Genomic DNA, 20,752 nt, shown 5'->3' on the forward strand with positions numbered 1-20,752 from the left:
TCTAGCGACAATTATCGATACGCTCAAGAATCTAATTCGCATCGTCGGCATTTCTCTCCTTGACACAAACTGTTCGAAATGTAGAGAAAGAAGGTAATCGATAATTCCTACAAAGTACAAATCCGCGTTTCTTGACAATTCAAAATTGCTTACCGCTGATGTGGAAATAGTATTAGGTACTGAGGTTTGGCTAATCTGGCTAGTGTCGTTAACAATACTGCCAGACAAAGCCGGAGATACGGATGCCACGCTGGTGGTCGGTGAGTTTGTCTTCGAAATCATCACTGAAGCCACGGGAATCGGTGATCTATTCACAGCTGGCGTGGACACGTTCCCTAAGGAAGACGTAGACGCCGTACTAAAAGCTGGACTGGCCGAGGGTGGTGTTCCAAAGACACCAACGGTGGAGGTGGGTGCGGGAGTGCTCATAATTATCGGTGTGGGCGCGTTGGTTCTTGAAAGGATAGGACTGAGATTACTGGTTTTGTTCAGGATGGGCGTAAGCCTGTGATTCGAAGCTAAAACAGGCGATGGAGCTTCTTGCCAGCTGGGTCCAACATGGTTCAAATTACTGAGATCGTCGTTTTTGTCGTTATTGTTGTTGTTGTTGTTGTTGTTCAGACTCGGACCGTTTTGCAGTTTCAATTCGTCTAAGGAGTTACTGCTCGTCACTGTAAGACGATATAACGTTTCGTGATGTGATAAAATACAAAGTTATTTTTCTTAAGTAATAAATAACGTAAAAATCGATTGAATTTTTTTACCAACGCTACGTATACGATAAAAAAGTTGCGTTACATTTTCCATGGCAAATTTGCGATATACCTAATGGAGTATTATTAATCGTAGTGCTAGTGAAGAGCTGCTTAGCAACAGTGCTTGTACTGCTCTGCGCAGGGATTGGTCCAAAGTCATCGCTGCTCGAGAGAAGCGAAAGCCCTTGTGAAAGTTGCTGACACATCGCTGAAACGCTGTCCTGGCCCGCAGGCGATATTTCAGGTATTGGACTAACTGTAAAAATAAGAACGGTATTTTAATACATCGAATACCCAAAATAATAAACATTGCTAACATACTAGAATTTGGTGCTTCGAACTGGTGCTTGAAACTACAGAACGCATGCTGCAGACACGTGAACACGTGTTAAGCGTCCAACAGTGATATACAAGATGTTAACAAACGGATAGTTCGGACAATTACAGATTTGTAATATTTCATGAACTGAGCGAACCGAATGCAGAATTATAGAAGAAGATAACGAGATAATTTCGTGAGCTGTGCAACATATAAACGGAATCGTGACTTACCAAAAATAATTTTCTTTCAAGAAAGTACGAGTACAAGCAGAAAACAGATCCATTATCGTGAAAATGGAAAATGCAATTTATTTGAAAAAAAAAAAAATATATAATCTATCTACGATTGCTTAATATCTAATATTTTCTTCGTCTATTTCGTAAAATAGTACAAACGTGTAAATGCCGAGTCATCGTATTTTTATATCGTGTGTAAAAACGAACTACGATTTGAGAAAAGAAAATTGAATGCAAGGAGGTACTTCTTAAAACGGAGACATTTAGAAAACTACAGGATCGTCGCTATCGCGAAGAACGTTTGAATTCTCTTCTCGTTTCGTCTACTCGCTCAACTCGTTGAACTATGAATAACATATCCTATAGGTACACTGGTATATTTGAACACAAGGGAGAAAACGAGCACCATTCAAGAACATCAAAGGAGGATCAGGCAATATGGACAATTAACAGAATTAGGGAATAATGACCTTCGTCATATCCTTCGAATTCTATTGCAAAAATGAAGAAGTATATTATTCGATGTTGGCAGTGGCTTAAATATGTTAATATATATGCAGCACATGGAAGAAAACGACTTGATAGAACATCTTTACGATCGAACCAAAGATCCTACGATATCTTAAAATAATCTTATAGTTAACATATAATTACAAGACTTTATCTGTATTAGATACTTTATGGGAATATTATTCGACATATTTATTATTCAATTTACGACGAATCCGCGGATTTCATAAACGTTTCACGATACTTTGAGATCTCCAGTCTGTCTTTTATACATCGTAATCCTCTTTTTGAATGCCAGCTTATCAAATGTACTATCGCGGTATTGCACACGTTGCACGTGAATATAATATATATGTACGTATGTATGGTGCTATATATATATATATCGCGTATATTCGTTATATATTCAAAGATACACGATTCTATCGGACAAGATGGTCGTACGTATCTGCGTGATCGCTTCTTTACTGGAAATTATATTAAAAAGCTTACCTGGTGGCTTCAAAGGTACAATGTGAGAGATAGCAGATGGCATCCGTGACAAATCCGTCGGTTCCAGACTGTGGCTACGTGTGCGCTCAAGATTACTAGGAAGATCGTTGATCCGTAAACTAAGCTGTCTTTTGAACGGCGATGCTTGGTTCAGTTGCGTAAAACCGCGGAAGGAACCTTGTCGTTCGAGCATCGAGGGAGTAGCGTGCGGTCTCTCGATCGCGAAAGGGTTGTAGACTTGTTTTATGGGAGGTACATCTGCGATGGAATCAGTGATCGTTAGAAACGTATTATACGTATATCTATATACTCGTTTTATTTCCATAACATCTTTCTCAGGCGAGAATTGTTTATGATTTCGTTTAATTTTCGGTATTGTACGACTACATCGAGTCAATCAAAGGAATTACATGTATTTGTAGAAATATCGTTAGAAAATTGCAAAGAAAATGCGAAGAAGACGAGTGACTGACCTACGGCGCGCTCGCGCGAGTCCTGCAATCGTTCGGTTAGGGATGGCTGCCTGAAACTGCCACTCCTCGTGAAGGTTGAAGTTTTTGAATCGAACGTCATCGTGACGCCGCATTCCTTGTCCCTCCGTTGCTTTCTTTCCAGGCACGCGGCAAAAGCGCAACCCACTGCATGACTCAAACGCTCTCCCTGTAAGAACACGGTGAATAATAAGCGTTGACTCGTAATCGGCGAAACTCGTACGATAATATTACTTTCTTTTGTAATTTCCTAAAAGATATCTTTCAAATAAACGAGGTAGATGGTTGAAACTATTTTTCTTCCAATTTTATAACGCGTTGACTTGCAATTTCAAAATGTTTTACACTTGGAAAAAAACGTAACAAAACGTAATCAGAAAGAAAGTTAACGAAATTTCCTAGGAAACGCGTCAGCGACACGTACCGACTCTTTCAACGCCAGAAACCCGTGGCACATCCAGCGTCTGGTCGTGCCGTCTCTACAAATGTAGCTGAACCCCTTCTCGTGATTTCGATCCGGAGCACAAAAGGAAACTTTCTCTATCGTCTGGTCGACGATCAGTCCTTTTGTCTCATCTTCAACGACCCGCAAACCGTCCCCTGATACGTGTAGCACTGCGCGTACCGGTCGCCGCCTCGAGTTCTGCAAGAATTTTATTATGCAAAGAATCGTTTTAATCGTTTTTAATCCAACCAGCCAAGTAGTTTCTTTATACGGAAGATATTGGAATTGTATTAAAAGATTTTGTGTTACGTACCCTAAGTACTTTTAAAGCTTCCTCGCATACTTGCATACCCCTTGACTCGAATACCTCCACACATCCCAGGTACTGTACATTCAAAATCGATAGGATCAATCGATACGTACGAAGAGAATGGCGTTTGACGGATAAAGGGTGATTTGCAAGAATATAATAGAAATCAGAGCTAAACTATAGTCGCACAATTTTTATATTGAAATTCAAAGACGTTTTAATACGATAGAAAAAGCGACGATATCATTTCGAAGTAACATCTCGAAAATGTAGAGATGGTCTATCGAAATGGATGAAACTATACGTCATCGAGGGAAAGCATAATGGAACACTTGTTATTCGGGTATCGATTATCTGGATACGTGCCAATTTTACGGCTGTTGGCTGCCAGATTTTCGACTATATACGCGTTCGCAAGTTTCCGTGCATTCGACGTCGGAAAGCGTTTTCTTTCAAACGGTCGAATTCGTAATCCATGTTACACGTACGTAAGTTTGGCGGAGTAAATGTCGAGTCTAGTCAGTAGATCAGTTAATAAAGCAAAATACGCGGCTTTGTCTGATATTAAAGATGTTTTTTGGAATAGAAGATGTCCACTTAAAACGAAAGGATTGGTTCTTAGAGCGATAATAAACCGTCGATTGTAGTACCTTAACGTGGAAAGCGCAGGTAGCTGAACGGACAGCCGTTTCGTCTGCCTGCCATTGATGAGGTTTACTCGATTCCGGCACGTGGGGATCTTTTCGCCGCCGAAAGCTATCGCGGAAACTTCGTCGAAGTCGGTCCATTCTTTTTCCCGGTGACCTCTCGCGTTTCTGCAATAATACGAAAAAAAGGACAATTAGTATTCTGCGATCGACCAAAGATCGATCAACGAGATGAAAACTGAACAGAGATTCGTTTCACCTTCTCGACTATTTTTTCCATTTTCCCCGCGACGTATCAAAAGAGACCCAAAAAAATACACGGAACACAATCGCACGAGCAAACAGAAAAGAAAGGAGAGAACACGAGTAAAGGCTTGAAAATGTGTCGCAGGAAAAGCAAGATCCAAATTGCGAAACATTTCTAGCATATATCTCAGCAACAGCCATTTTTTCTGACCAATTTTCTGTGGTATATACATGCGTCCAATTTTCCACCGATATTTCCTAATTGCCAATTGAACGCGGACCGAAGCATCGTTCTATTCCTTTTGTTTACTCCGACAGACAGAGAGAGAGAGAGAGAGAGAGAGAGAGAGACAGACAGACAGAGAGACAGAGAGAGAGACAGAGAGAGACATAGAGGGACAGAGAGGGGAGTTTCTATTTTTTCCTAAGCATAAGCAGTCCACGATTCCTCGCAAAATACGCTCGACAAACATCCAAAAGATCTAGGAATCGAATCGGTTAAGGAAGAAGTTGGACGATCTTCTCCATATCCAACCGTAGATGCATTCTCCAACCGTCGTATCTTAGACTTTTAATATCGCGCGTCCCCTGCACCGACTATGGCGTTTCCGAAGATCGGCGAATATTCCCAGAGGTCGAGCACTTTGCTTCGTTTGTCTGATGAGTCGTTTAACGGTGGGCCTTGAGAAAAATAGAAGCCAGCCAGTGTCTGGCAACGGCGGCGAACAGAGTCCAAGTCGTACAATGGCCTGTGATCGAATCTTCGCCTCGGTTCCCAACGAATCTTTTATATCAGAACCCTCGACGAACTCTCCCCTAGTACGGAGCCGCGAATTTACCCTCCTAAATCGACACCCCTAAGAACCGGCCAACGAACCCAAGGATCGACATAGGTTGAGAAAATCTTCTCTCCGTTCCGTTTCCCTCTCTTTTCGATCCCTCCGTTTCTTTTCGTTTTGCAACCCGCTTTGCGTCTCTCCGTCGCAAAGATAAACAAAAGTTGTTCGTACAAATCGAGCGTCGATTAGTCCTTAAAAGGATAAGGTGCCTCAACTCGATTATCCTTTCCGTGCAAGACAAAGAGTACGTTTTATCGCTAAAAAGGTACATATTTTTGTCACAGTGAAAAAAAGAACTTCTTCGAGAAATCGTTCGAGATTTGATCGTTTTTTATCGAAAGGACTGCTATATACACCGTAGATTATTTAAACAATTTTTTCTGCAAGTAGTATTCTTCAAGAAAAGCTGGCAAGTAGCTTATTTGAGCTACGTGCATGTAGTAAACAATTATGTAGCCGAATACAGTTCGAACGATTCGAATTCCCACGATAGATCAATATGAAAATAGATGGAATGTTTTGAAATAAGTAGAAGAACAGCAACATGGTCTAACGATAAGACGTCTGCACGGTACTGTGTGTCTTGGTTAGACGTTCCCACAGGAGTTTATGTGCGCTTACCCACCGTGTGAAAGAAATTTTCGATAAGCGATACATATGCGCGTTCTTATTTTATCGACGAATCGATCGATACGATACGAAACAGACGTATATCGCGTACAAGTAAATAGAGGCACTTACTTGTTTCATTCAATTGTTTCGTTCAACTTAATTTTCGTCGGAATCGCTTACCAACGAAAGCACTTTGACGCAACTCTATTCCGACGTTTCTATATATAAACGTATTACTCTTGTAATACAATCTGTGCTTTTAGCAAAGAAATTGAGCAGCCACTGTTCTATCGTCGGAGAGAAACATTTTTTGTTCTCTTCGTTAAATGTTAGGTTGTCCGAAAAGTGTCTTTCTTTTACAGACCCGTCTTTTACAATGATGCATCTTTATACGAACACGAAACCTAATCTGACCTAAGATCTTTATTTTGATAGAACAAAATGGATCATACGTTATTCGATAAAATAACATAAAACGGAAAATGTTGTTCGTCCGTTATTTCCTTATAGAACGAAAGAAACTTTTCGAGCCACCTAATAGTATTACGACATAAACTATGGTTACCTACTTACTATTACGAGCTATGTAGAAATCTAACAAATTTTGGAAGTGGTGATACCAATCGATAAGACGTATCGCAAGATCAAGCAAAGAAAGGAAACGTTGGGAACATTTATCGCTTAACATCCTCGGATCGTTCACCTTTGTTCGTATTTCAGTCGTGAGATGTTACTCGTCGCGTTCAATTTTTGTCGGTGATCGACCAAACGTAGAAACGACGTTAGCTTCTCGATAGAGATAACGCGATGATCTTATCTCGCATTAAAAATACGGAAACGCGTTAACTCGATGTTACGCGATCCATGTGAACCAGATAACATGTATCGACGAGATCATCAGAGCGTCATCCCCGTTGCTATATCGTAAATAACTCGTTCTCGACTGTGAATACGACACGGAGCACGGGGATTCCCAAGCGAACGACCGCCTTTTAATTCCACCTTTTCACAGTGTCGCCGTTTATCCGACCAATCGAACAGAAAAAGTATCAGCCCCGAGTGACATCGCACCTCGGGATCGATGGTTCCTCGAGTTGCGAATGGTGGCGGATATGGGGAATGAATGGGAATGTAGGGCGAAAATTAACTCGTGCCGTCAATGCAGGAATGTTAGGGACGAATTTGACGTAATCGTTATTAGTAATCGACGTAATAAGATCATCTTCGAATTATTCGTTGAACGTTCAATCTATGGAATTTTGTCGAAGTTTATAGAACTGTTGGGATATTTATCCGCTGTTCGTATAAATATCGCGTTGTTACGAATCTATTTTTCTTTTTACGAAAGCCAAATGCTCTTCGCTTTTCATAAAGATTTTATCGGTCGAAATATACTACGTGTATATTGCGCGTTGCTTTGGCCAAGACGTTCTGTCCAAGGCTTACGAGGCTTTAAATTTCACGCACGTGGAATTCAAAACTCCCATGATCTATCAACGTTGATAAGCGATTTCCTACCGACAAACCTATCTATCTTCTAGAAAATTGTCCCAGCAAGACAAATTATAATCGACAGGAAGATGATACAAAGGATAGGGTAAGCAGAATTTTCTTGCATAGATTCGACCTACGAAATATATTCAAATTCGAGACACACGAACCAGCATTTATCGTACACGACGGTACGAAAACTTAAAAACAAATCTAAAAAATTATACGTAATCTGTTCTCATTTTGGATGAGAGACGAAATAAAATTGTTATTCCTCGAATGACGAAACTTCCATCCGTGATATTACGACAACGTTTATTCGTTCGAAAATCCAGAACGCGATATTTGATCGCATCTCATGCGTGGTTCGCAGAAACGCGTTCCACGACCAAGCAAATATTGTCACGTACTTCCAACGATCCTTGCTCTCGACGATAGATCCCTGTTCGTGCAACAATAACGAAGCTCTCGCAGCTGTAACCACTGCGCACGATGATGAACCAGTTCGTGGACCGCTATGAAAATAATCGAACCGCGTGGCAACCAAACTCGAGGACGCTTTTTCCATATGGAGATGGCGATCGCGCACGAGGACCGGACTAATGGTTAAAACGTGCGAAAGCGAGCACTCTTGATCCAATCCGATTACTCAGGCTGTTTGCTTAGCCTGCTAATAGGCTTACGAGAGAGTTAGAATCGCAACGGGCCAAGTGAATCGTCGCGATGAGGTTCGATTCACGCAAGATGACATCCACGTGCTGGTCCCTGAGCTCCAAACAGATAATCGTTTCGAAGAGAATCGATAAGTGGTCACGCGACATCGTATTATGTCGCTCACGTGACGAGAAGGCGATGAATTTTACTGGCGTCTCTTTCGATGCGAACTTTTTCGTTGGTTTGATTATTTAGCAGCAAAAGATAATATCGCTGGACGTGACAACGATGCCATAAAATGGATAAATAGCTTGCCCATTCTTTCCTATTGAATTTATCGAACTTCGATGTTGTATAAATTCGCGCCTCTTGAGAGAATACGTTTAATCTTCGTTTAATTGCACGAACGAAGCTTCAACGCGTATACGGGAGACATCGTATTACGATGTAATTAATGGGGAATGAAATATAAATATTCTTGATAAAATATAAATAAATCTATGCGTAGGTTGCACGGATTGATCGACGCGAGACTTATTTAAAACTGTCGTGTGTCTACGATGCTTGGATTCGTCGATTAAATTACGCTCGTTCATTGATTCGCTAATAAAAAACCATCAACGCCATCGTTTCGATATCAATGAATTCTAAATCAAGTTATACGCGTGAATATCGTGCTCTCGATCATTTACTCTCTGTATACGCGTGTCAAGTCTACTAGGTGTTACGTTCTAATTTGTTTGCCGTTGAATTTATCAAAATGTCAATTACAGAATGTTTTCAGAGAGAAATTTAGAGTCGACTAGATCAACTAACGAAACGACGACTGGACAAAAACAGGTTCCCGAATCGGATCGACGATGACTAAGGAAATAAGAAAGGATTCGTCGTGTGAATCAGTGAGCGGGATCATCTGGCGCATTTTGTTCGACGTCTTCGACGATGCTTACAACTTTCTTTTTCTCGAGCTTCACCCGTGAGTCGGACGATGAGTAACGTCTCGACCATCCGGAAATTGTCAGAAGGTTGCAACGAAATTCTCGCGAGGTACGAGCTTTAAAACGTAGTCGCGAGAGATTTCGTTACAAAATCATTTTAAAACGATTAACTCGGCGACGTTCTATTTTTCGAATTAATAAAATTAGATCGCAAACAAACCAATCTTTCGCATTTATCAACGAACTTCTTTAAAGTATTAAGCTTTACGCTTAAAAACAAAATTTCACGTTTCTTTCAAATTATAACGTAATAGCAAGGATAACAAGGACGAAATTTAAGTAATCCTTTCCTGCTACTCGTTAGATGCAGAAAAGATAGGGTCGCTTAACCTGTAATTATTCGCTACTTGAATAAAATTGCGTTTCGAGGGAGTCAAACCGATCCTTGAAGTCATATCTTCTTTGAAAGTCGTTCCTCGATTGTGCGTCGGACGCGCATCCACGTTTATCGTGCTATTTGATTGCAGGTCGAGCGTTATTACCCCTTAATGAAACCCACATCCTCGTGGTTATAGCATTGCCATGAGAAAACGGCTATTCGAAAGAAACGTCGTCTCCGACTTTACAGCGATGTGATATTAAATGCAATTCAATGGTAATAGCTTCGTACGTACATACGTGAATATATGGAGTGTTTACGTTATTAGTTGCAAATGATTCGCTCCGACGATCGTTCTCTTAACGATTCCGAACGAAACGATCCTCGTGATTGATTCTGCGAATGCCGTTCGATGTTTTTACGAAGCTACTTTTACTCGATAGAAATATCGATGTAATCCCTCGGAATCTTACGATTAGATCGATAAATATCGTCTAAATAATTTTTTAATTTGACTCGAGGACTTCAACCTGTACTGGCGGAAAGACTTTCGAGATAGTAATTTTTCGCTCGTTTCGATGCGATAATATTCCCCTTGCGTCTGCAGATACGATTAGTCACTCGAAATTAAATTGCAATACACAAGCACAACACCGTTCTTATTACACATCTGATGACTCATTGTCAGCACTCGTTCCATACGGACATTTCGTCATAGTCTGTTTCCACTTTATCGGGAATGCACGATCCTTTGGACAAAACTTGCTTCGTCGTAAAACATAGAACAATCCGAAACGAGTTGCGATAAGTTTTGCATTATCGGAAGGACCGAATAATGGATTTAATTAATTTCTCGAATATAACGTTGTTGTATCTTTTCTTATTTCGTTAGAATTTCAAAAGTCAAAGCAACGTTCACGTTATTTACGGTATATTCGACTTTCTTTCGCCGTATATCTTAATCTTTTCGTTTTTACGGCTATGGCCGATCCGCGCTTAATACGTTGACGAAGTAAATCGCCAATTGCAGGATGAGAAAGGAAAAGAATAAATTCGAATCGAGTTCAACAACCTATTTCATGCCGGCGTTTCTTGCCGTCTTTTATCTCGTTAGAAACCACAGATTGTCGTATCCTTTCCACACGGTGGCAAACCGGCTTTTACATCAAGGAATAAATTTCTTTCTTATAAATTACATTAATTTCTTCAACGACGTGGTCGTTCTTGCCATCGAGCAAACTTCTTTCTAAGAGCGTCTTTAATATCGCTCGTTCGAGATGGGAGTGCCGTAAAGTCCACGGCTCGCTAACAGCAGGAAATTGCGGCGCTAGATCGACCTGCCTACGTTTTGACATGCACGACCCGTCTGCATGCACACATAATAACCGTACATGCATTCTCCAACCGCCATATTTCCTTTCACGCCTCAAGGTCGAATCTAGAGATCACCAGCTAACGAAGTTTGTCCGTAAAATATCATAAATACAAGAACAGGTAGCACGACCTCGCGCGCGATTATTCAGAATCCGACGAACCTCTCAACTTTAACGGGACCTATCGGCTTCTCTTGTATTTTCACGTGCAAGAACGGGCGAAGTTACGGAATTCTTTCGTCAAATACACGCGCAAAAAGAGATTTACATCGATATATTTCTCAGTTTCGGAATTCCGATGGAATTCGATAAAACTACGAACGACATTTACCTTCGTAAATGTACGTGTATTGTCATATATACGTGGACACGATACAAGTATCCCTCAAGTATCGTTCGGATCGTGCCACTTTCAGTCGAAAAAGGCGCCGTCTCGAAGCGTCTGAAACGGTTGATAGTCCATGGCACGACACAGCTGTCCCTGACATATAAGCGGAACGCGTAGTAAAAACGGACCGTTCTAAAAAGAATCTGAATGGTTGTTTGGCACAGCTTCTCCTCGTGGCTAGGATTTCTTACTTTGGGGCTACGTGCCAATCGAAGGCATGGATCTCTTGGCCCCCGACTAGGTGTCGTGACCTAGAAAGGCGACGATGAGAGCCGGTATACATTCATGCAGCCCTATCAGTTCGTCGACCCGAGACACTGGATTCTGCCAACGTTTCTCAACTATTTTCAAGCCAACAGACCGCAGATTCTTGGGCATATGCACCGGTGTTTTAGCAACTGAGCATCAAGAACCGTCGCTACTTCGAGAGCTATCGCTGCCTTGAGAAATCGACGCAATGGGTCGCACCGACCGGAGGAGAAGAGCACGCGTTTTTCCTTTTCACCCTCCGATGTTTTCGATTTTATAATATCAACGCGTTAACAGTTTGTAAAGTCAAATATAGTAAAGTAAAGTTTCAAGTCTAATATTTACTTTGATCCGTTGGTCGAACAATGAAACTTTGAAATTTGTTAACCCAAGGATTCTCTGTTTCTCTCTAGAAAACGTTTCAAAAGGAAATAAAAATCCGACGAATTGCAAATGAAACGAATACACGGTTCTATCTCGTGGATGACGCATTTAAAGTGGAAAATAGTATGGCCAGTGTTTTATTTCCCAGACTTTCCAGCAAAACGCTTCTCTCACAACGTCGCGTTAATTACACTAATTACATTAACGTCGGAATAAGAATGTTTTCTTATAATTAACCATTGTTCCTCTTCGCTTAAAGGATACGTTCGATGGTATAATTGGCACAATTATTTTTTTTCCAGGTTACGAATGAGACAAGGCTGTAAATATTACCTTGTTCTTCTCGCTAGATAAGATGCTGCTAACGCGACAGTCTCTCGCCATGTAACACGAGTGTCTTGATTTTCAAGCTCTTCTTCCAAATAAAAGATACTCGTTCGTTTGTATCCGTTATCGAAATATCGAAACGTTCGTCCTTGAAAACATAAACGAAATTGTTTAATTTCTCTTTGCCACTTTTCCAAGCGTGTATCCACGTAGGTATTTTATACGTTTTCCAGGTTCCATATTTTCTTTCGTACGTGCAAGACAAAAATCGGAGATCGTCGGGCAACGACGTTGAATCGCGAAGAAAAATAGGAAGATACTCGTTACCTGAAATGGCAGCGAGTCTAACGATGACAAATATCTACGAGCGTCTATGAGTACTCGATCCTTTCACCGAGACAGGTGTTGCCGTGCACTGCGATGTAGGCAGACGCACATATGCACTACGATGGGCGGTGTTATTTACAGGACAATAACGCGAAAGCATGGTTGCGTCGCGAACGCGATTCAATTCCGTCTCGGCGGAACCAACACCGTGATTTACACAAGCAACGTTGAATTTTACCAATAGCACCGTGCGTCGAGCTGTAAACTACGTTTAAACAAGATTACTCTGTATCTACTCTATCTTATCTTTTAAATTAAGTTATATTTCTTCGATTAAACTTTTGCTTTCGTAAATACACCCCAATCTTCTCTTCGTTATTTCGTTTTATCGCGGTTTATTTCGTTTACTTCTCGATATTAATAATTTGCAATTTTAATTATTATCTACGGCGTGTATTATTTCCTTTTGTAAGTTGTTCAGGTTATTCGACGTGTAAACAGAGAAACTCGTGGATAAATTGTAAGGTAGAAAATATATTTAAATAGAAGCGTAATTATAAGTAAGAATACAATTTGAGCCGGTCACAGTCTTTTGTCTACACGCTGTCGATGGCTTCGGTGCTTGAGAAAACTAAAAAAGACCAGACGTAGAGTTTTCTTAGAAGTGGTGACCACTTCAACGTAAGTTACAAGTTAAATGGCTAAGATTAGCGGAAGTTACTTTACAAATGTCGATAACAATTCGCCTATTGCAAATCGATTAAAATCGAAAGACTGGGAATTTAGAAAATTTCGTTAACGATACTAGGTCGATCGTTCCGGACGTTCCCAATTTGAACCGCAACCTGCAAAATACGGAAAAATTCGGAAATTCCGCAAACGCCAACTTTTTCCCGTAATTCCAAGACACCTTATAGAATTCCGGATCTCTTTCCCTTGCTTGCTATCAAGCGGACGGACATCGATGCATGTAGCACCAGTTATCCTTGAGTTCGATCCCCTCGTCGATCGTCTAGCAGTATGCGTGACCGTAAACGTAAGTACACATGTACTTGCCCGATTTGCGTCGATTCGATAGAATGCGTGTCACTCGCGTAATATAATTCGTACGTAATCGCAAGCGCCCCAACGAATTCGTCGTTCGAGTTATCTCTTCTTACGAAGCGCAAAATCCTCGTTCAGTCTGTTCTCGACTGGCCGCAACGCTTCGATCGCGTTCAACGTCGAAGCAAATCCTTTCCTTCGTTCGATCCTCCTTCGACGTCACGTCGTGAATATTACACGCTACGTGGAAAAATCACGGCCCCGAGTGCACGCATTGCGGTTACGCGGAAACGTCGGCGAGATTCGTTTATTTTTTTTTATCGCGAAACGAGCTCAGAGTATGTCATTTTGTAAAAAGGTTTATTATCAACGATAACGATGTTATCGCTTTATAGAAGCTTAAATATGAAAACTTAAAAAACGTGCAGGTGTTTCCTACGTTCGTCGTACGCGAACGAGTAAGCCAAAGCGTGAACTGAAATTATTTCATAAAAGAAATGATACCGTACTTTGATTAGTTCGTAAATACGTACGCACCAACGATAAGTACGGAGACTTGAAATCTTTGAGTCAACGATACGCTGGAGAGATTTTACGTTCGTGTTGTGTTTTAAGTGTTTTCAGTACGTTCATCGGTTATTCCGTGTATTCTTATTCGTAGAATTTACAACTACGTGTCATATCCTTCGGTATTAAGTTTCAGTAAAGTAATTTTAATAAGGTAGATAAATTTGACCCGTAAGCAAATCGTGAAAGATATAAGCAGCCCGAAGATAAACTGCGTCTGTAAATTTCCAAGAACTATTACAATTTTATACGAAGCAGTCGTTACCTAGATGCTATCTAACTGTTTTATCCAACCGTTTTCCAACTCTTCTTCTAACGCGCAATAAGACGAAGTTGTCGTCGAATTCGAAGAAAAAATTGTTACAAATTTCGACAGACGTATCACCTTTGAATTCTGTTTGTTCCATGTGAAATTATTTTCCTCCGTCTTATAAATGTAACGACGAGTACATTTTACCTTCGACTATCCAGCAAAGCCGTACGACGTGTAACGCGATTAAATTCGATCCATATCTGTCCGAATAATAAATATACGAGGATACGATCGATTTGCATGTTGTACGCGAACTTCGATTCTTTACACTGCAAACTTAACGGTTAAAATATCTTACAATTTGTTGTAAAACGTTTTCGTTATATTAACGATTTTCAAGTTACTTGGCTCGTCTTGTTTAATATACAAATACCTTAGATTTTCTTCGCTGAATGTTAGCGTGTAACAAGACCGTGAGATAGAAGACATCCACAGAAATGTGGGCGAAGTTTCTCCTGTCACGAAGAACCTGTTTGTATCCTTGCGGAACAACATTCGCGAAACTTTAAACTTGTTCGAAAGTATCGCGAGACTTCTCCGAAATCGTCCGATGCATCGTTTGTCAGATCGAAAGAAAATTTCACGAATCGTTGAAATTTTTCCTCGAAATCGGCGTAGTAAATTCCGTTTCGGTTCGATCGAAATAAAAGCGCCATCGTTACGCTTTATAGATCGATCGTCTATTTAAAAAACGACGATGTATTTAGCGGCGGTATAGAAAATCGCATTTGTACGAGCGCGATCCATCATGATCGTATTAAACTCGCTTTATTAGCTTGGTTCGACGTGCTCCAGTTGAGGATGAACTTCATTACGATCGTCTTGCATCTGACTCAAGTTGCACGCGCGATAATTGATCGTAATAAACACAATGAAGAAAGTGCGATGGAAACGGATCAATGTACGCTATGATTCTCAGATACGTTGCGCAAAATTCATTCACGGATATATTTCGACGTTGTATCTCAAATTGTTTCAAATACGCAAATATATATGTCGGAGGCAGGTTGGCACTTGGGCGTTCGACGAACCTTTACTTACTTTACCGTCGCGAATGTAGCCAATCTCTATCAGTACGCATGTGGACACTACCAGACGCTACGCGTAATGGTAATAGGGTGGTCGGGATGATGGTGACAGCGAATTCAGGTTCGACGACGAATCCACGGTCCACGGGAAGACTCGTATCAACGTGCTACTCGATTCGGGTAACTTCCCGATAACTCAATCGTCCAACGACTCACTAACTAACTGACTAACTCTAAGTCTCACTCTGACTCCGTCAATCCAAAAGAGGCTGCCCTTATATACTCCTATCCCCGCTTCTCGGGTTAATCTTTGTTTTAAGGAGAGCCATATAATCGTTTCATACCTCTGTCAGGTACATGTCCCTTCTGTGACCGTGGCTACGTCCGGTGACCTGCCATGTCACTTCGAGCCCAAACCCATCGTCATAAAATCAGATTGGAACATTAAGACTATTTCTTATTTTTATTACTTAAGGGCGGCTATAGTAAAAGTCTGGATTAGTGTATTGGGGTTTGTCCCAACATTCCGGACGGTAAATCCCGCTGTCTTTTCTTCTCCGACATATAATACTTTACGTTCGTTTCCATAATCGTGGTAAATACAGGGTGGTTGGCAACCGGTGGTACAAGCGGAAAGGGGGTGATTCTACGCGAAAAAAGAAGTCGAAAATATAGAATAACAATTTTTCGTTCGAGGCTTTGTTTTCGAGAAAATCGACTTTGAATTTTCGCTCGGTACGCGTGCATTTTATCGCGTCTCGTTATAACGGATCTCACTGTAGATCGTTGTCTCGATGGATATTATCGCGGTTTAAGTTTGTTTTTGCCGTAACGGAAAATTAGGAATACATGATGAAATAATATGAAGTAATCGCAAAGTTTATTATTACAAAAATTGGTGAAAATGTTGCAGTGAGATCCGTTATAACGAGACGCGATAAAGTGGACGCGTACCGAGCGAAAATTCAAAGTCGATTTTCTCGAAAACAAAGCCTCGAACGAAAAATTGTTATTCTATATTTTCGACTTCTTTTTTCGCGTAGAATCACCCCCTTTCCGCTTGTACCACCAGTTACCAACCACCCTGTATATCGAGCCGATCGAATACCATTAATCTCGTACGACACGGTCATTTTTAAATCACGAAGCAACAAAAACCGATACGATTCATATACTGCCCTGCCGGTCTTTCCTCTGTTTCGCAAAAACATCGATTTAATCGTTACCACGAACAATACCGTCGAAGGATAAGACGAAGAGTGATTTTAATTTTTCATAGATTTAGCACGAGAAACGAACGTTGTTCGAATGAAAAAATGAAAAATGATTAGAAACGATTAAACTGTATCACATCCGGCGGATATTACGCATAGTTACCTCTAGTTTGGTAACGTTCGTAAGATTTTTTAATCGCGTCTCCGCAATGATTACGCGCGCGTATCGCGATGGAAAGCGTCGCGTCGTATCGTCACGATCGAGTGAAAGCGACTACTCTCTCGAGATGCGGCTCGAGAGCAGCCAAGGATCGGCCACTTCGATGCCGCCAGGGAACGTTTCAACCAGTTTTAACCAGGGGTTGCCTTTTAACTAGAAAGATCGCAAAGTATCCCTCGACTTAGGATCCTTTTACAGCGCTGCTGGAATTTTCACTTCGTCGTTGAAAAGTTTCCCATTTACCTCGAAAGGATTTCGTCTACTTCTGTTACTTTAAAACCTTCAACGACAATTAAAAGTTCAGTACCGTTTAGAGTCATTGTCAAACACAATTGCGCTAACGGTGTTTCAGACAGGTTTCAGCGCGTTTTATGCGTTCACATTTGAAACGTAAACGGTGTAGCTGTATCTTTCGAACGTTCTTTGAAAGTTACTCGACTTGATAATTCGTAAATAATTTACTTCTATCCGGATAATAATTCTCGATAAGATCATCGTTACGATGTAAAGTTTTCGACAGTTTTACAGAAGACTTTTCTTTTACTTCGTTGTCCGTGGAATGTTCAGTGCTCTCGGTTCGTCTTTTATGAAATACGATAAAAGATCGTCGAAAGCATCGGGCGAGACGCTGGATAAATTTCTTCCGTCCGTTCTAGATCCAGTGGCATTCGGTTGGCAAGGCAATTCGCCGGCGACGTGGCGGTAATTTCTTCGACTAATGGTTCGCATCACTCTTCACTTTTAGCGGAATTAAATTCTAACGAGATCAGAAGGTAAAAGATTGTACGATTCTCTGATGAAAGAAATTGGTGGAAGAAACATGGTCATCCGTGTGACTCGTTAATCCACGTCTAAGCGAGCGAACAACCGTAAAACGGCGAATGCTATCGAGAAAGATAATTACACGGATGTAACTTGTAACGTAAAAACGCGATTCTCTCGTGTAATTTCGCATTCGTAGATTATGGTCGCGTATTATCTTGACGTATCGAAGCTTCGATGAATCGGGAAACCGACCAAATGAAATCACGTGCTTTTCTTTGCTTCGATACGATGCAACGATAATTTCAGACAAAATGGTAGGAAACGAGAGATATCGTCCTGCTTCCTTCGAGTTCGCTTTGCAAAATGTATCTCGAAAGGATTAAGAAGCACGAGAGAAAAAAGTTTCGACTTCTCTTGCGAAGAGTTTCGGTTTAAGGATAAGAAGTTTGAAACTGCGAAACCTAACTTGTCGAGGTTCTCACGTATCTTATCCATTTGTCTCAATTATTTTCCTTCCGAGGGTGTTCTATATTTGTACGAACTAATGCATGCAACTACTCTCGACAACTAAATCTCGATGGAAAATATTTGCGAAATATATACGATCGAGTTAAAACGAACAACTCGCCAAAGATATCTAATTACATAGGCGTAATACATATGTATGGCTTTTTAAATAAAACAAACACCTTTTGCTTTACACGCTGCCTTTTTTGTCCGTCTCCGTTCGTCCCCGTTCCGTCGATCCTCGTCTTAACGTAGGTTCGTTAATAACAATCAACCTCGATGTCACGGATTGCCTGACCGACGCTTTCTCTTCCAACGGTCATTAATTAACCATTACGCAAATGACAATTAGTAACGCAAACCGCGTAACCTTGAATGAAAAATCCTGAAAACGGTAGCGTTCGTTAATAGCATCGTGCCGCAACACGCGAACGCACGCGAATGCAGGCCAACGTCGACGATTGTTCGAAACACCGTAGGTTTCGCTTTTCTTCAACGAGAGAGCGATAAAATTTCACAGTCGACACAGTTCGAGTTTCGCCTTCGAAACGAATGTCCGTTCAGCTTGCGGTTTACGGTTACTCCGCAAAATTTTCAGCCGATATATCGAACAAAGGTATTTAAAATCTGCAAAAAATGTTCGTTTCGTTCCGTACAACAGCTTACAGTTCGTTTCCGTATAACAGCGTGTGCGAATGTCTCGTAAAAGTAACTGCGTTTACTCGTCCGCTTGTAGTATCGGTAAGACAGACGGCCTAAGACTTTTGCACGGTATATTACACGCAAAGCCTCTTGTGCAGCCGACTCGAAGTCCTCGAGGAGAATTTATCAGAAAGCCGTGTGTCAGTAGGAATTCTCGGAACGGAGCTGTCCCTATTACAGGCGAAGATTGTTCACAGATATGCATGAAACTACGTAATCGTGATTCGTAATGCACCGTGCATCAGAAAAGTGGTAAAGATTATGTTAATGGCGAATCTTCAATTTTGTTGTTCCTTGTTACTCGCTGTTGTATCTTTTTAAAGCGAACGCTCGTTGTGTTTAATTTGTTAACGTTTGCGCCGTGTGAACACACGAACGATGCCGAACGTTCGATATAAAAATTTAACGTGTGTTTGGCGTGAAAACGAAACCGCGTGTAAGACTCGAGTATTACATAAAAAATAAGGCGCTATTGGCACTCGACACAACACCAACAACTGCGATGCGAATAAAGAGAAGAAAGAAAAGACCGTTTGATCGACGGTTGGTCGACCAGTCTTCAAAGGATCTTTGCTTCGCTTTGCTTTTCAAATTCACTGCGTTCTGTCGATGCGAGTGACACGACAGGCAGCAATTAGACGACGATGCAACGCGAAGCATGTGTTTGTAATTTGTAACGCGAAACAAACTTATTAACAATTCTATCGTGTTTGGATCTACACGACTCGATAGCGTCGTTAAATCGATACATACTTTGGTAGCTTTGTTCCGAAATTTATCAGTCTCAGATCATTTAATTTCATTTACTTTATACGCATGCGAATGGATTTTTCACCGGTTTCGCTAAAAACCTAACTAGTCGTAATTGCTATGCGATCGGTACAAGCTTTTACGTAAATGAGTATGTAATTGGCGAGTTAATATTAGACGAACAAATCGCAGCGAAATTATCATTTTTTATCGCGAAAGATGGGAGGAAAAGGACGATATAATCGTGAATGGACACGAGCCGAACGAAAAATTCAAGGGATCCGAAATCTGGGGAATAAAATGGAATGCAAGCGACCTTCATCGTGACCTTTACAGGACCAGTTTGATCCAGTCCACGAAAATACTCATCCGCCCACGACGAAGGCCGAATTTAATACGCGCTTGAATCGAAGAAGTTCGAAATCAAACGCCCTAAGTAATATTTCATAAAAATTGTTTTTCTTGGACAAACAACGGAATCCAGTTTCGCTGCTTCGGACAGTTTCACCGCACCGAAAGCTTTACTTTTTCGATATGTTTACTTCGTCTACACATCTTTCGGTTTCTTTACATCTTTTTTCGTATTTTACGTAGGAAGATGTAGCATGGACGTCTCTGTGTCTGTGTCGGAACCTATCGATTTTTGAACTTTTACTTTTTAATGTAACCATTCATATTATTGGCGCTATTATTTGTATTATTAAGCTAAAGTGTATATATATATATACATAGAGAAGAAATACATTTTGCTAATGGTATGAAATCGTTCGTTCCTCGTATACTGGTGTTCGCTGGTTCTCGTTAAAGCCTATAGTCCCAATTTATTGTACACAACCTTCAAACGATATTCTTATCAAAAATTCTGATGCTACGGCTCAAAAGCAATTTCTTATGCTTTCTCTGTCAGAGTCTTTTGCCGCTTGAATTCTAAATATCTTACTCAAAATAATTAGAACACCGGCCATCTGGATAATTCAAGAAAATAATTGCAATTTCGAAGATGGAACGGTCGGCTGTCGTAATATTTGCGCTAAACGGACAATTTAAAGAAGTCGTTGAAACTTTCGAAAATATCGATTATATTCTTAAGTGATAAAATCAACCGAGTAGAGGGTCTGCTAATTATTTTTAGGAACATTTGTTATTACTTCTGACTCACGATACGTATTTATGATCTCGATAAAATCTTTAGCGATAATAAACACGATCGCTGGGAATACGTAAAAA

The 20,752-nt window shown here is 40.7% G+C and overlaps 1 protein-coding gene across 5 annotated transcripts in view; it reads right to left on the reverse strand.

Annotated features, from left to right (window-relative positions):
- numb (NUMB endocytic adaptor protein) overlaps positions 1 to 20,752 on the reverse strand; it is a 59,665-nt gene that overhangs the window by 5,153 nt on the left and 33,760 nt on the right. For 4 of the 5 annotated variants that reach the window (XM_076621780.1, XM_076621781.1, XM_076621778.1 and 1 more), the window contains 7 exons: positions 4,212 to 4,376; positions 3,565 to 3,636; positions 3,231 to 3,449; positions 2,789 to 2,975; positions 2,316 to 2,573; positions 826 to 1,011; positions 154 to 671 (listed from right to left, as the gene is read on the reverse strand). In XM_076621780.1, coding sequence (XP_076477895.1) covers positions 154 to 671; positions 826 to 1,011; positions 2,316 to 2,573; positions 2,789 to 2,975; positions 3,231 to 3,449; positions 3,565 to 3,636; positions 4,212 to 4,349 — 1,578 coding nt within the window. In that variant the 5' untranslated portion in view covers positions 4,350 to 4,376. Of the gene's footprint in view, positions 1 to 153; positions 672 to 825; positions 1,012 to 2,315; positions 2,574 to 2,788; positions 2,976 to 3,230; positions 3,450 to 3,564; positions 3,637 to 4,211; positions 4,377 to 12,094; positions 12,558 to 20,752 lie in introns of those variants that run through there. The other variant, XM_076621779.1, reaches the window with a different exon arrangement.

Source organism: Bombus vancouverensis, chromosome 9, assembly GCF_051014615.1.
Source record: "Bombus vancouverensis nearcticus chromosome 9, iyBomVanc1_principal, whole genome shotgun sequence".
Taxonomy (NCBI): domain Eukaryota; kingdom Metazoa; phylum Arthropoda; class Insecta; order Hymenoptera; family Apidae; genus Bombus; species Bombus vancouverensis.